The sequence below is a fragment of the Marmota flaviventris genome, chromosome 2 (assembly GCF_047511675.1).
Source record: "Marmota flaviventris isolate mMarFla1 chromosome 2, mMarFla1.hap1, whole genome shotgun sequence".
Taxonomy (NCBI): domain Eukaryota; kingdom Metazoa; phylum Chordata; class Mammalia; order Rodentia; family Sciuridae; genus Marmota; species Marmota flaviventris.
Window position 1 is genome coordinate 81227269 of NC_092499.1, and position 20919 is coordinate 81248187.

Consider the following 20919-nt stretch of genomic DNA (forward strand, 5'->3'; position numbering starts at 1 on the left):
AAATTTTGACATTTGTTACAACATGGATGAACCTGAAAGATCTTGTTAAATGTGGTATGTCAAGCACAGCAAGACAAATACCACATAATCTCACTTATATGTGGAAACAAAAAAGTCAAGCTCTTAGAAATAAAGAATGGAAAGGTGGTTACCAGAGGATGAGCTGAAAAGAGTTTAATCAAAGGGTACAAAATTTGTTATAAAAGAGGAATAAATTTAACAAGTTTATTATACATCAAGAGTATAATAATTAAAGTGTGTATGATTATCTTAAAACTTTCTGACTACATTTTAAGTGTTCTCACCACAAAAAATAATTATTTTAATTAATCTATATGTTAATTAGCTTAATTTACCCATTTTACAATGTGTACTTACATCAAAATATCACATGTGACAACATACATATATTTTGTCAAATAAATGAAAACAAAACAGAGTAAATTCTTATAGTTTCCTAATAGGATTATTATCAATGTTTATTGTATAAAATTTTGGAAGCAGAAGTATGAATATTATACAAAAATCCCATAATTTACCTTTAGATCTATCTTTCTGCACCCTATGAATATTAGTTGTTGTCTTTAAAATCTTACCATAGGTAAAAAATTACCTCACATTTTCTGCAATGGCAGAGAGATTTTCACAATCCCCAGGACATTTTTATCACCAGTTTCTGAGGGATCTAACAACTATCAAATTTGTTTTCTCCTGTATGTCCCTTACCAATGCATACTTTTAAACACTGTACTTTTTTGAATTCAGGGCAGACAATCTCACTGGATGTTGAAGACCAAGCATTTCAGGATTTCATAAAGGTGTTACGTCCAAAGTCCAAGTGAAGCCTGGTAGGTTTGATGACCCTGACATATTACCCTAACTATAAACTACATCTTCCACACTATTTGAAATAACAAATTGAATGTGTTCCTAAGTAATAGATACAAATGCCAAATTTCTAGAAGAAGGAAGGAATTGGAAAGCTTTAGCTAAATGGAAAAGAATTTGACTTTGTTTCAAACTGACAAAAATGAAACAATATTTTTATATAAGTGCTAAGAAATTAATTCAATACTCCCAGATGAATAAGTGATCTTTAGAAAAAAGAGATGTCGGTGTGTTTAAATTGTTCAGCCACACTGATTAGATGGAATCATCTTACATTATCACATAATATGAAGAAAGTCACATACTTTTTTCAGGGTATGCAATTATTTTAAAAAGTGGATAAATAATAAGACTGCAAGCATAATGTGCCTGATCCATAGCTTAGAAAGTCACAACATGTTACCACACATGATGCTATTGCTAGACTCATTAAAATTTAAGAGAAATGACATGAGAGAAAATCTAGCACCTCAAAGAAGCAGTCTAAAAATGGGTAATTGTTTAAACACTAATTCAACTAGAAAGCAATCCATAGTTTGGGGGTCCATGTGCTTCTACAAGTATATTATTTATATACTTCCTAGAAATATAGACTGTCCAGAGGAAATAACTGCACATGATGATCTTACTGCAAGAGTACAAGTACAGTCAACAAGTCCTGGTGGTCAATGAGAATAATTAGACATTTCCACTTTCAAATTCTGCTCATTTAATTTTTACATAACTCTGGAAGATGTAGTCAAACATAATAATTGGCATATGATACAATTCTGATAAGATTTTGCCTTAATGTTAGCTCTGCAAGGGAAAATATGTAATTTCATGCTTAGTGTGGTTAGCTAGAGACACTGTATTTTCACATTTAAAACATGCGACTTACAGGTTAAAACTTACAAAAAAATAATCCCATGTATCTAATTTTCTTTCTTAATAATCATTATTGAGTCTGGTTATAAGATTCTGGCAAACACAAGAAAAGTTCTAGAAATAATTCACAGACCTCTAATAAGAATTGCATTATAACCCCAATCAAGGAAAAGGCAAGGCTCTCCACTTTATGGCTCAGAGTAGATCAAGTCCTGACCTCATTAAATGTGTGTTATTTTTTTTTCTTAATTCACTAAGCTGAATCTACCTCAGTCAGTGGCACAATATCTTTGATTTAATTTATTCTGAAAAAACTTAAGTTTAAATAAAGCCCTTGTGAAAATAATTGGGAAGAAACAAAGATCCAAAGGGGACAACAACTTTTATAATGATACTGTACAAACAATGCATCCACATTTTTAGTGGTATTGTCTTTGTTTTTTCTTTTAATAAGCAAAAATTAATGGTTCATCTCACTCATTTTTTTCTCAACTTCTTTAAGAAAAGTTGAGTAACACAGTAATGGTGAACTTTGGTACATCCTAGCCTTAAGAAGGTGATTCTGGATTTCTATGCACTGTTAATATATGAAGACATATGCACTAAATAGAAACATCACATCCAGATGGCCTTTGGATTCAGTTTTGTAACACACTTGCAAATAATTATTTTGTTAGCTAAATAAACTGAAAATCATTAATGTCTAGCAGAGATCATATGGGTCATTCCAGCTCCGAATCTCTATCTTTCCTCACACATTAACTTTAATTTCAATTAACAATATAACAGTATCAATATTAAACTTTATACTAATGATATGAGTATTCTCTCTTATAGTTTCTTTCAGTAATATTTAATGCACATTTTATTTGAACACTATTTTTTAATGTGGAAATGAAAAGCCTTTTTAGTGCATAGTGAAGATGGGATATGAATGTTTCAATGTACTTCCACAAAGCTCAAAGATAAAAGTGTACTTCATTATTGATTTTCAAAGTCCTTCTTTATGTTCATAATAAACTAAGAATTCAACCACGGTCTGATCAGTTTACAGTTTAACCTGGAGCCAAACATGAAGACAGACTTAAGGGCTGATGCTCTGAATAAATAATAAACTGAAAGGCAGAATTATTGAATAGGAACAATGTCTTATTTTTATCTGTGATTTTCTGTGTTTTCTTCTCTATTAGACAACTTCTGACAGACTCACAAAAGTAGATATATGGATATCCTAAGTAAAAACACAAGTATTTCTGAGTTTATCCTGCTTGGACTTTCTCATTCCCAAGAAATTCAAATATTCTTTTTTGTTATCTTCTTTCTTGTCTATGTAGCCATTGTAGTGGGGAACCTCCTCATTGTAATCTCTGTGATATTTGATAACCATCTTCACTCACCAATGTACTTCTTTCTGGCAAATCTATCATTTTTTGACCTATGTCTTTCCTCTGTTGGAACTCCCAAAGTGATTGCAGACTTCCTTAGAAAACGCAAAACCATCTCATTGTGGGGCTGCATGGTCCAGATGTACTTTATGCACTTCTTTGGGGGTGGTGAGATGTCTCTCTTGATAGCTATGGCCATTGACAGGTATGTGGCCATATGCAAGCCCTTGCACTACCAGACCATCATGAACCGCAGGATGCTCATTGGGCTTCTGGTGCTGTCATGGGCGGTTGGATTCATTCATACCACAAGCCAAATGGTTTTCATGGTGGGTTTACCTTTCAGTGGTCCCAATGTTGTGGACAGCATCTTCTGTGACCTCCCTCTGGTCATCAAGCTGGCCTGCACTGACACCTGTATCCTGGAGCTCCTGGTGATTGCAGACAGTGGGCTCCTGTCCCTGGTCTGCTTCATCCTCTTGGTCATATCCTACATCATCATGTTTGTCACCCTCTGGCAGCACTCCTCCAGGGCCTCCTCCAAGTCTGTGTCCACACTCTCTGCTCACATCACTGTAGTGATCCTCTCCTTTGGCCCCGCTATCTTCATCTATGCTTTTCCGTTTAATAGTTATTCTGTAGATAAGTTTCTGTCTTTGTTTTACTCTATAATGACTCCCTTCCTTAATCCAATTATTTATATTTTGAGGAATCAGGAGATGAAGGCAGCCATTAAGAGACTGAGCAGTCAACAGATTGGTTCCTGTGTTTTCTCTTAGTTATTGTTTGTGTCCTTGCTTATTTGTCTGCCTTCTACTATTTTAGAGACTTGAGTCTTAAGTATTTAATCAAGTGGCTGAAATAAAAATACTAAATGATATCAGTTTTATTCCTGCCATATTCTATATATTAAGGTACTTTAAATGTTTTGATTTAAAATGTTCATAACAGAGATACAGTTCCTGGAAAAGCAAACATTATTTTATAACATGAGTCTTAAGATATCAAAAATATGTAAACAGAGTGTTTCCTTATAAAATTTTTGCTATATTTTAGTGAATGAAATTGCAAAATATTTACTTCAATGAGATAATATCAAAGATGGTGTTTAATATAAATTTTTACAATTGTGTTCTTTAACTTAATGTTCTTAAAGATATCTTCCATTATATGTCAATATTATGAAGGTTTCTCAGTAGTATTAAATTAGGATTTACAGAAACTTTCTTTTTTTTAATCCTCAACAGTCTAATCATACTAATTACCTAGAAATTGAGGAAAATATTTTGAAACATTTCTTTGTGTTCCTAATTAGTTTCTTAAAATTCAAAATCAATGACAGTAATAAGAATTAATTTTTTTTCTTTTTCAATATATTTTTTAATACTAAATTACACTGATGGGTCAATGTTTCTTTACATTAATTCAACTGTCTGTGAAGCAAACTTTTTTATATTTTCTAAGTACCAGACTCTTGTCCAAGCAATATAATACATTGTTAGTGATATATGTCTGGTCCCTGTCCCAAAGAGGAGAATAGGTTGGGATGAGATGAGGGTTCTATGTTACTCATAGTGATCTCAGAAAACCACTGTGAGAATGAGATCTTTAAACCAAGGACAAACATTAAGGAAGTTGCGCAACAGGATATTAGACAAAGGAAGAGAATTTCAGACAGAAGTGTCAGTCTCTTCAGATATTGTGGAGTCAAAAAGAATTTGTATCTACTGAAGGTTGACCTTTATGAAGGAGACCTATGGATTTAAGCTGGCAAGTTTAATACTGAGGTTGAATACAGGTAAAGGCACCAGAATATGTAATTATGGTGAATCCTCTTGTTTAATAAAAATTTTTAATGGAGTAATTTGAATGGGAGATATTAGCATTAGTAATCTTTAAGTTTAATATAGCTCTGTCTTCTTAAGTGCACAAGCGAAAAAGGGAGGTGAGCTGGCTTTTTTTTTAACCTAAATCTGTTAAATCATAATAATAGTAACTTTACTGAATCTGTATAATGAGACATTCTAAAAGTAAATAAAAACCTAAAATTATGCAAAAAAATCTAACAGACTACATTCAGGGTGATATCTTATACCTGGAAATCAAGCTTATATATCTTCCCTTCTTGTCTTTTCTTCAATTTGGCCCTGGACCATGTCTTTTAAATTGTTATTTTTATTTTAGAAAATTAAGTATACTTGTCAACTGGTTTGAGTAATTACATTTGAGCAGCAATTTGTGCACATATTATCTTTCTAATTTCTGTGTTTAGGAACCCTGCCTGTCTTACAAACACATTCTCAAGCAGTAATGCATACTACAGCATACATCTTCAGCAGAGACACTTTGAAAAGGTTACATTTTAATGACAATTCTTGCTTTATACTAAGGTCTGAGATGGGGAACTGCATTAAAAGAAAAGCTTTGAGGTTAAGAGAGTCAAAAATCTTATAGTAATGTCTACTTTGTTTTTTGGAAATTCATGTGTCACCACATTTATCAAATGTTTATCAATACAGTTCTTTGGTATTTCTTTCAAGAAGGCTATAATTGTTTTAAAAACATGAAGGAATTCCTTATTACAATAAACACAGAATAACTGCTCTAGTGAATGAACTCATCTTTGTTCTTTGTTGTTACTTTGTAAGCCTTTAGAATTTGCTGGCTTAATTATGTTGTTTATCATAATGTTATACTAGAGTGGTCCATGAACTTCTCTGATTTTTAGACTACTCGTAATCAATTCAGGTCATTAAGAATGGTGAAAGCCCCACCAACACCACCCTGTCTCTCTAGTCCCAAGTATAGGAAAATATTTTTATCTGTGTTACTAACTGGTCAATGTTCTATGAGTGTCCTTGTAGTAGACACTGTTTATATAAATTTGCTTGAATAAGAAAATTAGTCGTCATATTAGTTATAAATTATTTATGTAATCAAGTTAAGAGAACTATACTTCCTTCATGTTTTATTTAGAATAAATTAATTTTCTATAAATATCTTTTACTCAGAACCAACCAACCCACTTAGTGCTTTGCTGTGCAAACAGCCTTTAGAGAAAGTTTACATGCATGAAACATCTGGTGAATTCATGATTCACCTAAACAATAGTAAAACAAGTTCTTATTCTGAACTCTAGGGGAAATCCACATGGTTATTTTAATAATTCCCTCTGGGAGTTATTCACAGTGTGCAATTGCCCTCTTCTTTAAACATGCATAAACGACTGCCATTTTACTAGAAGTAAAAATGTTAGGCCATATATATTCAGAACTTCACTGTGTCTACATGTCTTTGAAGACATTGCTGTGTCTTTGAAGATGTCGCTGCTCGACTAGAACAGGTAGGTTTGAATAGCACTCCTAAGTCAGTACCTTCATGCACTTTAACAAAAGATCTGTCATTTGACATGAAACTAGTAACTTACCTGAAACTATATTACTCTGATCAGAAGGGAAATTCTTAGAGCTGATGGTGCCCACCTCCATCTGGACAAATGTGCCTGCATGCAGTGAGGAGCAGAGGAACCACTGTGATTGAGAAGTGGACGCCATTCACATTCCTGATGCAGTCTTAGCTTCACAGTTTGAGCTTAAGTTTAGGAACATAAACTTGAGTTATTTAATCCAAAAGGTATCAAAGGACTAAATAACTTATATGGTGAAACTGTAGGAAATTATTCGACAGAATTTAGCATCTATGATAAGCCTGATGTTGAAACTAATAAAATCACAGATAAAAAATTAGAATTGATGTACTTTATGATTTTTAAATTTTTAAAAATATTACTTTAACCATGTTCTAATTTTCCTGCACTGAGTATTTATATTAAATTAGAAAACATGTATGGAAAACTAATTGAGATAAATTGTATGAATGACTAATTTAAATCAATTGATTTCTTCTTCCACTATATACTTATTTCCTCCATTGAAGGTCTTTAATATTTCAGTAAATAAAGTTATTTAATTGTGCTGTTAAAACATGCATTTTTTATTAGCTACACATGACATTACAATTTGTGTGTCACATTAGATTGGATAGAGAGAAGTGATGGGAGGGGAGGGGAGGGGAAGGGAGGATAGGAAGGGCAGTAGAATAGAATAGACATTATGATTGATTGCTGTATATACATAGGTGACTGTATGACAACAATGTGATTCTGCAATCTGTACAAAACATGCATTTTTGCAATCCAAGAACTATCTCCAGTTTTCTAAACCCACTGGCATTTTTTTACCTTTAACTAAAATAGTTCTTTCATATTTTATTAACTTGATCAATATATAAGAAAGTTCTTCATGCCTAAGAACTTGTGTTAATGGTTTTTCAATTAAATCTATAATTACATGAGCTAGACACCATCATCATCTATATTTATGTGGTCTACCTAATTTTCTGTGACTACTGCATACAATTGACACAGTAAGCAGAAAGACATCAACTTTGGGGCCATTTAAAAACGTGTATTATTTTAATTAGAAAATATTTTAATGGTTATTTTGGCACCAAGGCATTTTATTTTGTTTCCCAAACATTTTCTTTGTCATAAGTGAACATTACCCAATTGTTATCTAATTCATACATGGCTTAACACTTTCATAAAATGGAAACATAATATGGTTCACATATACTTTTACTCTTATCAAAAGTCTCAGTTAACATATTTCCACACACAGTAAGTTTTCTATTTAAGTTCTTTGTGTAAATGTTTCTGTTATACCAACAGGATGAACATCCATGATTTTTACTCCTAAGCAGTAAGTACATTTGAGAGTAGAAATTGATCATCTTTTAGCCCTGGGAAAAACACGGAAAGCTTAGCTTGGTCCCCAGTCACATGCCATTCATCTCATTCTCAGACACCTGTGGCTATAAATGAAATGTTGCCTGATCCTTATTTTCCATTTTTTTTGTTGGTGTGTGTTCAATACTACTTACAAATTTAAAATTTCCACTGAATTTTACTTGCAGCTTCAGTTAGGAAGATCACCTCTCTCTTTCTCTCTCTCTTTTTTTTTTTGTCTCACTGGAATTAATTTTGCTGCATCTAAATAAATAAAAGACATAGTTCTAAAAGTACTTAATCTTTCATCATACAGACAAATTTTGTTCCTAAATAATTTTATCTTAATATATTTGAATCCATCTCTATGTCAACTTAGCTGGAATTTTCATAAATGTGAAATAATAAAGACAAAAGCAATGAATACAGCTTTCTATTCTCAGTACTCCAAATTTACATATAAATTTATGTAATGTACCTTTTGAATCACCTCCACATTTTGTACTTTTAGCATGTTAAGACTAAGGACTGCATAGATGTGAAGAATAATTTTGTCACTATTGTGTGGGATCAATTTTTGCCAGGGCAAAGATACTAACAATGATGATAACAACTCTTAATAAAATAGATAATTTGGCAGCTGTAAAGTTTTATTTACCAGAGTAAAACATTTTCATCCACACAAACTTCAGTATTAGCTTTTCCTAGTAAAATGCATCTGAAGTGTGTACTGGTTTAAATATCTTAACAATCACCAGAAAATAGATAATATTGAAGAACATAAGTTCATTAATGTACATATATATTACCTGTATGTATACTATGAAATATACAAGTATATTTCACATATGTTACCCTTTGGATTCTCATAATTATTTCTAATAGGGTATTTTTTTTTCTAAGTGGGTATTATTTCATTTTAACAGTCAAATAAATAAATATTCCAAACAATTGGGAATATATATTTCTAGCAAATGGTGAGGAAAGACCTATAATTTAAATCTTGGCAGTTCAGTTTGTTTTTAATTATAATTTGGGGATAAACATTGTTTCTGAATATGTGATAAAGTATTAGGCAAAAACCAACTAAAAACAAGAATAGATTTCCACCTTCCATTCTGATATTCCAGAATAGGATGAGGCACAAGCATGGTCATTTGAATTTGTGTGTGTGTATGTGTGTATTTGTAGCTTTATTCATATGTGTAGTATGAGTTCAAAAGAAAAAAGCTGAAACAAAAATAATCCAAATCCAAAGCTAAAATATAATATAGAAGTGATCCTGTGAGCTGACAGTGTCAGCTCTAGCCAGGCTCTGTGGTGCACACCTGTATTCCCAGTGGTTTGGGAGGGTGCAGCAGGAAGATTGCAAGTTCAAAGCCAGCCTCAGCAATTACCGAGGAGTAATTGAGTGAGAGCAACTTAGTGAGACCTCGTCTCAAAGTAAAATATAAAAAAGTAGTCCTGCCTTCAATGTTAACTATTTCAATGTTTATCTATTTCCAATAGTTTGGAATATGTATTTATTTGATTGTTAAAATGAAATAATACCCACTTAGAAATAATACCCTATTAAAAATAATTATGAGAATCCAAAGGGTAATGTATGTGAATATACTTGTATATTTCATAGTGTACATACAGGTGATGTGTATGTGCATTAATGAAATTATGTCCTTCAACATTTATGTATTTTCTGTTGACTGTCAAGATATTTAAACCAGTACACACCTCAGATGAATTTTACTAGGAAAGGCTAATACTGAAATTTGTGTAGATGAAAATGTTTTTCTCTGGTAAATAAAACTTTACAGCTGCCAAATTGTCTATTTTATTAAGAGTTATTATAATCATTGTTTGTATCCTTGCCCTGGCAAAAATTGATCCCACACAATAGTGACAAAATTATTCTTCATATCTATGCAGTCCTTAGTCTTAACATGCTAAAAGTAGAAAATATGGAGGTGATTAAAAGGGTACATTACAGTATTTTATATGTAAATTTGGAGTACTAAAAATAGAAAGCTGTATTCATTGCAGTTCAACGTGGGAAATCTCACAGAGGGCAAAGGTGAGCTGTGTGAGTCCCCTCAATCTCCACAGGTGGAGATATCCCAGGGCAGCACAGACACAGAAGAGAAGGTCAGCTCTGAGGAGCCAGGGAAACAAACACTTCTCACAGGGGACACCTGCCCTGACAACACAAAGGGAAGAAAGGAAGAGCTTCAGCCAAGTGCCAGGCAACAAAAGATTTAGGAAAATAAGCAAGAGGACTAGACAGGAGAGGTCAGGACTTCTGCTCATAACCAAAGTATAAATAAGAACATGGCTCCAAAAGAAGAAAAATCTGAGACAATGAAAAAACAATTATCTAAATATACAAAAACTCCTCAGGAACAGAATTTATCTAATAATTTGGAGGGCTCAGAGGAAAAATACAACCTGTTCATAGCTTAAGCTTTGCTTATTTAGGAATTAGTAAAATTATTGAGCTATCATTTTAGAATGAATGGGAAAGGTAAGAACATACTGGAGCTGGTAGGATAATGTACCTTAATCTGTTATGTGTAAGTACCTGTATGATGACATATTTTGTATATGCACCTATGTATTATAAATACAATTTATATATGATATATATTACATATATTGATATACATGTATATATGATTTCAAATTATATACACATATATAAATACTTCAAATTTAGGAGTGGAAAAGAATGAATACTCATCACCAAAATGTGAAGTGAATATTTTTATCACTTGAACTAACGTATTTAACTAATTGTGATTGGCGTGTTTCTCATTGATTACATTGAACACACGGTTCATGAACTCATGACTTCATGATAAAAACAACAAATACATGTGGAGATGCATCTAGGCCTGTATATACATGTGTGAAATTTTGTAATAAATTTCTCATCTTTTCTGCCGTTCTGAATGATAAAAATTCCAATATCAGTGATTAGCACCCCTTGTATTAATCAAATAAAATGTATTTTTCATAAATGTCCATCTTCTTCCTTTCTATAGGACTCAAATTTTCACTTCATTTATGCCCACACCTTCAAACCATCACAGGCTAAGTTAACATTTTCCAGATTACCTTCACTTCAAACACTTTTGTAATTCCCACTGCATGGTTATGAAGAACAGCTCTACGATATCTGAGTTTGTTTTGCTAGGGCTCACCAGCACTCTGGAACTGGAAATTTTCTTCTTTTGCATATTTTTGCTGGCCTATGCAGCAATCATGGCAGGAAACCTTCTCATTGTGATCACTGTGACCTGTGACTCTCACCTTCATTCCACACCAATGTACTTCCTCCTTGGAAACCTCTCCTTTCTGGATATGTCCATTTCCACCATCACGACCCCTAAGATGTTGGCAGATTTCCTTAGGGAGAAGAAAACTATTTCCTTATGGGGCTGTATGGCTCAGATGTTCTTCCTCCATTTCTTGGGGGGCAGTGAGATGACTCTTCTCATAGTTATGGCGGTTGATCGGTACATCGCCATCTGCAAGCCTCTTCACTACACAGCCATCATGAGCCACAGGGTGTTGGTGGGCTCTGTGCTGCTGTCCTGGGCTGTTGGCTTGGTGCACACCATGAGCCAGATGGTCTTCACTGTCACCCTGCCCTTCTGCGGCCCCAACATAGTGGACGACATATTTTGTGATCTTCCCCTGGTAATAAAGCTTGCCTGCACTGAGACCTATGTTCTGGAGTTGCTGGTAATTGCTGACAGTGGCCTCCTGTCCTTCATCTGCTTCATACTCTTGCTTATTTCCTACTCTATCATTCTGGTAACTGTGAGACATGGATCCTCGGGTGGGCTCTCCAGAGCTCTGTCCACACTGTCTGCTCACATCACTGTGGTCACTCTGTTCTTTGGGCCCTGCATCTTCATTTACACTTGGCCGTTCAGTAGTCTTTCAGTGGATAAATTTCTTTCTGTGTTTTATTCAGTCATTACACCCTTACTGAACCCCATTATTTACACACTGAGGAATCAGGAGATGAAATCAGCCATGAACAGACTGAGGACCCAACACACTAGCTCCATACACACCTTCTAAACAATAGTCATGGAGATGAAGGGTTTTGTGGAAAAGCCATATAAATTACATGTCAGAATAGGTTGGCCTGAAATGGAGGTTCCTTGTAGCTTTTTAAATATTTTTATATCATACATTTAAAGTTTTACAAAATGTCCCATTGTTGTATTTCTATGATATATATAGTTTTATTGAGAGAAAATTATTTTCATTGAAATCTATTTCAGATATGCATTAGTAAATTGATTTTTTAATATAATAAGTATTGTGATTGAAAATTTGGCTCAATAACTATATTTAGAAATTTAGTAGTTACTGAAAAGAAAGAAAACTGAATTTCTATACTTTAAATCAAGGATCTTTCAGCTCAATTCTGTAGATGAGAAAAGAGAGTCAAGTTTATGTGAATTCTTCTGAGCCCCAGGCGTGGACATAAACATTTACATTTTTGGGGATCCTAACAAGTCAAAAGATTATTTTGCAACAGGGCAAACAAGTTGTTTTTATGACTGAACAGAAGCAGATATAAGAATGCATTTTTTCCTTAACAGAAATTACAGCTAACAAGGGTGACATTGCACCTTTTGTCTTATCTTTCATTCATGTTTGTGTACAGATTTACATCATGTACCTTTCTAAAAACAAGTAAGAACATTACTTTAGTGTTCGTCCCCTGGACAAAGAAAAACTAAAGTAGCCCCCATGGATTCCTGGCATTTATACCATGAAAAAACAGGATTAGGAAAGCGGATAAAATTGCCTACAGAAACCCTAAATTTGGAATAAATAGACCATCCATGACCACTTGAACATGTATATAAAAGGCTAAGATCATAATTGACCCTCAGCTAAATGCACTAGAATTTGATATTTTACTTTTTTCTTCCTAAATTAATTCTTTCTTATGTTTTGTTTATATTATCATTCACTCGAAAATTGTTTAGTATTGTCCCTCAAATGCTTACCAATGTAGTGATTTAACTTGCATAAGTGCCATTCAGTTTTCTTTCTTCTCAAACCCATCAATAAGGTAATTCTAGAGAGAATTCATTGATTCAAAGTGTTGTTATTTTTTCATCATATAAATCAAACTCAATTTAACCAACTGTGCCTTAATTAATAACTAAGGTACCTTCAATTTCCTAATAATACAAGCATTTTCATGATTAATATCTTTATACTCTCTCTGCATGTAAACCTGTGTAAAAATTTCTGTAGTATAAACACCCAGGGAAGAAAATAATTAATTTCACTTACAGCTACAGATTATTACCTACTTTCAACTGTAGAGCCAGAGTTTCCACCAGTCAGTATTCTAAATTTTGTTTTCTATATAATCTAATAGCTTGTTGCTTTATTGCTTTTTCAGATTCCCAGGAATTTTGGAGCCTCCTTCCCATATCCATTAGCTATAAACTTCAATTTCTTGCTCTTTCAAGATCTTCATTCACTTAAGTGGGTTTTCTTTACTTTTCTTATTGATTGGAATGATATAGATCTGCACAGTAAAATAAAGTAGCTTTTACCATATATGGACAGGTAACCATAAATTTAAATTATTTTTTTCTTAGAAATTGAAAATTTAGCTCTTCAGATACATTCATCTAATGTCCAACATCCCTATGTAAATAGTTGTTACCAGATCCAACAGGTATAGAGCATGTCCACCATCATAGAAAGTTATTTTTGAAAGCAGGGGTTTTATTGATTTTATATACGACAAATAACTTTTGACTTTGCTGTCTGTTTAGTTTCCTCCTAGTATCTTTCATTAGACAGCTATTTTTCACTATTTATATCCTCATATTTATTCGAATGTTACCTTCTATTTGCTTTCAAAGTTTTGTTTATAGATGTTCTTTCCCAGCAACAGATTGCCAAGATATTCTTCAACATTTTCTTTTATTATTATTGTTTCATTGTTTGCATTTTGTGATTAAAAGTTTCTGTAGTCCACCTTTATATGGAAGGAAAGACTCACTTTTTTACCTTCTTTTACTAAATGACTGTTCCCAGCAATATTTCCAATTTAATCTTCTCTTCCTCCATTGCTTTCAGTGGGCAGCATAGAACTGTACCACAATATGGCTCTGTGTGTATGTCAGTTCATGTATAGATTTATGATCCAAGTTTTCTGTTTAGTTTCATAGATGTCTTTTGCTTTACCTTCATTATTTTGGGGCAATCACTTTGTATATAGTTTAACATTTAGTGGATATGATCCCTCTCTTCATTTTCCTATTGAAAGTTGCATTAGGAAAGCATGAATCTTTATCTATGTTAGTTTTACTAAGATTAGTTTAAGACAAACTAAATTTTTATTGAGTATGTATATTTGAGATAACATTGACATTTGTGTTATTCTGTGTTATCCTGCATATGATCATGGGCATGAGAAAATCCTTTTGTTTATTTGAATTGCAGTTTATGTTCTGTAAGAGTTCAAATTTTCCCCTGTAATGCTCTCCATTATTGTCAATTTGTATATATATCATTTTTCTTTAAGGTAAATAAAGAAATTTATGTTGTTATAATCAAATAACAATATAAATATTTTAAAATTTGTTTTATAAATAAAATAAAAATAAATGTAACAAGGATGCATATATAATGAATATATCCAAATATAGGTATAGGTAATATATAAGTATAAATATTCATATAAATAATATGCATGTAAATGCATATGCATATTAATTTCATGGTACACAGATATTTGGTCAAACAGTATATGGGATATTTCTGGTTTTGATGAAATTAGCATTTGAGTTGATGGGACAATGGAGCAGATTACCCCCTATACTTAACATAAAACTCATCCAATCACTTGAAGGCTTCAAAAGACAAAAGACTGACCTCTAATAAGCATGAGGAACTTTCAGGAGATAGCCATTGTACCAAAATGCCTTCATTCTCTGAATTTCCCACTGCAAATGTATCAGATTAAATATTGATTTATCTTCTCAGATATTGAATTCACTGTCTTCACAATCACAAGAACCAATTACTTAAAAATCTTTCATGTATGTGTACATATGCACATATACACACAAAGATATACACACACATCCCTTTGGTTCTGTTTCTCCATAGAACCCTGACTGATACACAAATATTCATATTTATATATGCATATACATAATCTCATATGTAATACATGTATTTTATAAATATACCCATATAATATTTGTTTGCAAACTTGAGAGGAAGGTAAAGACTCAATGCTATTTTGCTACTGACTAGTTCAGTGCATTTCCTAAGACAGCATAATTTCCAAATCAGGAAATTCACAGTGCTATTATATGAATAGCTAGTCAATAGACACATTCGATTTTATTAAACACTAACTAAGTAGTATCCTTTTAACAAGGTAAAACCTCTGGAACCACAAATTTCATTTCATTACCATGTCTCTTTATTATGTATTAATCTTCAACAATTCCTCAATTTTTCCTTGATATTTTTATGGTGATAAATATTAGAATGTGTAGAATATGTCAAAGTTCAGATAATGTTTTATAAGGTTTTATGTAATATGTCATAATGTTCATAATATTTTATATGACATACATAATATTATATAATGAGTAGATTCAGATTATTCAATTGCGGCAGTAGAACCCCCCAAGATGTGTCCTTCTCAGTGATTCCATGAATTTCTGAGTCTTGCTTATTTTGCTTAGCATAATATTCTTCACTTGTATCCATTTACATGTAAATGGCATAATTTTATTATTGTTTATAATTAAGTAAAACTCCATTGTGTATATATGTATACCACATTTTAAAATTCATTTATTGGACAGGCACCTGGACTGTTTCCATGACTTGGTTAGTGGGAATTTTACTGCTGTAAACATGGATGAATCTATATCACTATAGTATACTGATTTTAGGTATGGGATAAATATTGAGGATTTGAACAACTGGATCATGCGATGGTTTCATTTGTAGTCTTTAGAGGAATTTCCATACTGTTTTCCAAGGTGGTTGTTCTAATTTGGAGTCCCACCAACAACCTTAGAGGGCTGCTTTTTCAGAATACACCATTTTGAAATGCACAAACACTTGCCAAGTTAGATAATATTCTTGGCCATAAAACAAGTCAAATTAACTTTGAAAGTATTCAAGTTACTCAGAGTTGTACACAGATAAGCAAAGAAGGTTTTATTTGTAATAGTCTGACACTGGAAACAACACAAATATGCCTCAGGACATGAATGTGAACACAATTATGGCTTTAAGTACAATGAAATATTTGGCAATGAAAAGGAATGTTCTATTGATATAAATAGCATGATGAATATGAAAATAATTATGATTAATAAAAGAAAAAAATTGGGGGGGGGAGTTACCAAGTATTGAACCCTGGGCACTCAACCACTGAGCCACATCCCCAGTCCTATTTTGTATTTTATTTAGAGACAGGGTCTCACTGAGTTGTTTAGGGCCTCGATTTTGCTGAGACTAGCTTTGAACTCACAATCCTCCTGTATTAGCCTCCTGAGCCACTGAGATTATAGGCATGTGTCACAGCACTCAACCAAGAAAATTTTTAAAAGGATTGCATGCTCTCCAGTTTTTTTACATGAAACCCTAACACATGATAGAGTGTAGACTGATGGTTGTTTGTGGAAGGAGGATATGTGGAAGGACTGGAAGGAGATTATCTAAGAACAACTGAGCTTTCGGGGGTAAGGCACATGACGGTGGTGGTCTTTTTACAGCTGTATGCATGTATCCACACTCATCAAATTTTATATCTTAAATATGAGCCCTGTCTCATATATCAATGTACTATAATAAATTTGGTTTTAAATTTAAGAAGTCAAAATAAATATATTTAGAACTCACATCAAAGTCCTTTTTAAAAACCTGAAAACAGCTTAATAAGTTGACATACAATATATAACAGTCAGCATCTCATATAGTCATAGAATAAACTGAATTACATCAGGTCATTTGACCAAGATTCCCTATCAATTCAGACAATCTTGACATGTGTTACAGCACTGTCTATCACACCTTTCAGCATATGACCTCTCTGGCAATTGGAAATAAAATTGAATTAAATGTGGTACTTATTGTGCTTATTGTCCCATTGAATAAAGTTTAAAATACTCACTGATTTTTAACATTGGGCTGATTTGCGATATTTTTTACTTATCTCCCTTTTCTGACTTCAAGAGGATACAACACTCTTATAAAGAAGACCTGAAGAGTTATCCAGGTAATTATTTCCATACTTGTGTTCTGAGCATAAAATGGGTTAATTTCCCCCAAGGGATGGCTTCAGGTGGTGAATATAGGTCATGCTGAGGGAGAGCACCTCCACAGACACTATCTCCACCCATAAATGGATGTAACACAAGCACACTTCAGAAGACAGAATCTGCTCTAAGAGAAAAGTCTGTTTAGTAAGTCATCTGATTTCTTTGATTTTCTTTAAGATAATTCTTAAAATATTTTCATGCCTTTATTTTAAAGATCCTTGCTACACCTGGTGGGAAGAATGGCTTCATTAGCTTCTGAAAAATTTCAGAAGAGAATCCACAAATTTTCTCCTCCTACCTGTTCCTAGTAGAATTTCTATGGAGTTAACAAGAGTAAACACAACTGTAATATGCCTTGCCTCAGAGATGCTGTCAGATCCAGGTAGGAAGACCATAGTCCTTTCCCCATGAATCAACATGAACAGGTTCTAGTAAACCTTTTTCAAGTAGTCCCTGACTTTTAAGAGGATAAAATTATTTTTATTATCAAAGAATGCATCGAATATGATGATAGCTCTTAGCATAAACAAAAAAGTAAACACAGAGAAATGTTATAAACCTGGTTATTACAAAATATGTTTAAACTAACAGCCTAAGAATAAAGAGTATAATTATGAACTATAGAATATAACTACATATTTCATCTGTAGATATCACAGAATTAATTAAATCATCTAAGTCCTATATATGCATGCAAAATGCAAATATTAATCAATAAATCTGTTGTGTATAATTATTCTCCAACATTTTCAAAAATAATAGTTACAAAACTTATTTTTAAGTAGCTATATGAGTTTTTATGGGTCAGTTGTTTCTCTCAAATATGCATAGTTATCTTTTAGTAAATAACTACCTCAAACATATTTGCAATAGTATTTGTGACACTACTGTCTATGTAATTTATTCCAGGGGGTATAGAAATATCTTTTGAAAATTTAGCCCAGAAAATATTCTGTAAAAAGAAACTAAATTTTGGTTAAAAGTTCAATTTGTTCAAATTTTGCAATGGGCATAAATCAATTAGTTGTAATATTGATTTATTTTCCTTAGAAATTTGGTAAATCTCTATGACAGAATATAACATCTATTTGCAAGTTATGAGACTATTATCATATATCTCCTTTTCCCTAGCAAATTTTTGTTTGATTTTGCAATTTTTCTCTTTTTAATCTGTACTTCTGTGTCCTCAGTAAAAGGAAAGGGGAAAATAATCACACTAAGGTAATGGATTTTGTTACTCACCTGCTCTCCTTGGTCCAAACTTGACATTTTAAAGGCTAGAAAAAAGATGAGAAAAACAATGCCAAGAAATAATCATGGCGGAGGGAAATTATGGTCCCACCATCCAGCTTGAGCATAAAATGCCTGAGGGAAGTATTGTCATTTGCTAAGAGCTTGAGAGTATTGTCCAGCTTGAGAAGTGTTGTCGTTTGCTAAGAGATCAAGCTAAGCAATATTGGTGTTTACTACTGAAGGTTTAATTTTACATTCATTCAGTACTAATATTCCAAAGGTGCAATTTACTTACACATGTATGCAAATGCAATTTATTCCCAATTTATAAATATATATATATATATATATATATATATATATATGCACACACACATATATACACACATATACATGCATACGTATATGTATATATATTTATGTAGAAAGCAATAAAACTGTTGTAACTATTATATATATATATATATATATATATATATGTATGTATATATACATATACAGAGAGATGGATACATAAAGAGAGGGAGAGAGAAAAAAACAGAAGAGAGAGAGTATTGTATTTTTGATGGTCAGGAAATTAATGTTTCAAAGCCTATGATTTTTTAGCATCCACTGATACAATTTAAGGTAAATGAGTTTTTTTGCTAACCTTAAGATATCTGAAACTTTCAGAGCTCATTATATTTGAATCTAAGTTTGAGTTCTCATCCACTTTAGTTCACTCACTTCTTTGTGACTCTATAGTGAACATATTTTTTTCCTAACCCGCTCACCTTACAAAATACATTCTATCTTCTGATAGATTTTAAATGCTGGTAAATTTTATGCCTAGTTTTGCATCCAAATCATATGACAAAGTTTTATTATATGACCCTCAATTCAGCTTCTCCCATGAAGGTTAGCTCAAGACTTGTTTTAGAAAGAGAAGTAAATTTTTAATTTTCTCATCTTTTAAGAGGATGTTTTATCAGAACTTGAAATCATTAAACATAGGACATAGAAACAGTAAGAGTATGTCAAATCATTTGTGCTGGATTGCAATATCAGTTCTCCATTATCTTCCCCAGCATGATTTAATTTTTTTTATATAAAATGTGATGAATGTGAGTTTCAGGCTCAGGTTTTTTTTTTCACTTAGTAGTGTACATAACCACAATACCGGGTGAAACCACAATCATTGTTTAGCATTTCACCTTGCTTCTCTGCTTTCCTCCCTCCTTTCTTCTGAGAGAGCTTTCTAGGCAAATCATTTGGATAAAAATTCCAACTAACATGCAGGAAAGTCAGGCTCACATTTAGATTATTTTGGAGATATGATGCTATTCATATTTAACCAAGATTTCTCCTCACAATCATACTTTTTAATGTTAGATATGAAGAATTTCACTGTGAATATCAAATTCTAAACATTTAGTCTCCTTTCTCCTCCCACTAACTGCTAATCTACTTTCTCCAGGTTATTTTAGAGGGCATACTCAATAAAATGGATGGTGGAAATCAGTCCACAGTGTCAGAATTTGTGCTTCTGGGACTTGGCCACTCATGGAGTATGCAGGTCTTACTCTTCATGATATTTTTGATGCTTTACGTGATCATTGTATCTGGAAATATTGTCATCATGACCTTAATCATCACTGACCCTCATCTCCATTCCCCCATGTACTTCTTTTTGGCCAACCTGTCCTTTGTTGATATGTGGCTTTCTTCAGTCACCACTCCTAAGATGATCACCGACTTCCTTAGAGAGAACAAAACCATTTCCTTTGCAGGTTGCATGTGCCAAATCTTTTTTGCCCATTTCATTGCAGCAAGTGAGATGGTGCTTCTGGTGTCCATGGCCTATGACCGCTATGTGGCCATCTGCAAACCACTTCATTACTCCACCATTATGAGCCTGCAAAGGTGCACTGGGCTGGTGGTTTCTTCCTGGACTACTGGCTTTGTGCATGCCATGAGTCACCTGGCTGTGATAGTGCAGTTGCCTTTCTGTGGCCCCAGGGAAATAGACAGCTTCTTCTGTGATATGCCTCTGGTGATCAAGTTGGCCTGCATGGATTCTTATAATTTAGACATTTTAATGAATGTTGACTGTGGGTTTGTGGCTGTAACCTGCTTTATCCTCTTGCTGATATCCTACACATATATTATTCTCAGTGTTTGCCAGAGATCTAAAACTGGTGCATCTAAAGCCCTGTCCACCTGCAGTGCCCACATCACAGTTGTGGTGATCTTTTTTGTGCCCTGTATCTTCATTTATGTGTGGCCACTCAATATCACCTGGTTGGACAAATTTCTTGCTGTGTTTTATTCTGTTTTTACACCACTCCTCAATCCAGCCATTTATACATTAAGAAATAAAGAGATAAAAAAGGCTTTGAAAAGACTCAGGAGTTATTATGTAGGTTCCCAGGAACAGGCTTAA

At 33.1% G+C, this 20919-nt stretch overlaps 3 protein-coding genes across 3 annotated transcripts; all 3 read left to right on the plus strand.

The window, feature by feature from the left end:
• Nucleotides 1-2977: 2977 nt before the first annotated feature.
• LOC114087915 (olfactory receptor 4K13-like) lies at nt 2978-3919 on the plus strand. Its single transcript, XM_027929417.2, has one exon. The coding sequence runs from the start codon at nt 2978-2980 to the stop codon at nt 3917-3919; it is 942 nt and encodes a 313-aa protein (XP_027785218.2).
• A 7151-nt stretch (nt 3920-11070) lies between these two features.
• Nucleotides 11071-12012, plus strand: LOC114088154 (olfactory receptor 4L1-like). Its single transcript, XM_027929736.2, has one exon. It carries the CDS (start codon nt 11071-11073, stop codon nt 12010-12012), a length of 942 nt encoding a protein of 313 aa, XP_027785537.2.
• A 7965-nt stretch (nt 12013-19977) lies between these two features.
• Nucleotides 19978-20919, plus strand: LOC139704547 (olfactory receptor 4K14-like). The gene has a single exon (XM_071607300.1). It carries the CDS (start codon nt 19981-19983, stop codon nt 20917-20919), a length of 939 nt encoding a protein of 312 aa, XP_071463401.1. The 5' UTR covers nt 19978-19980.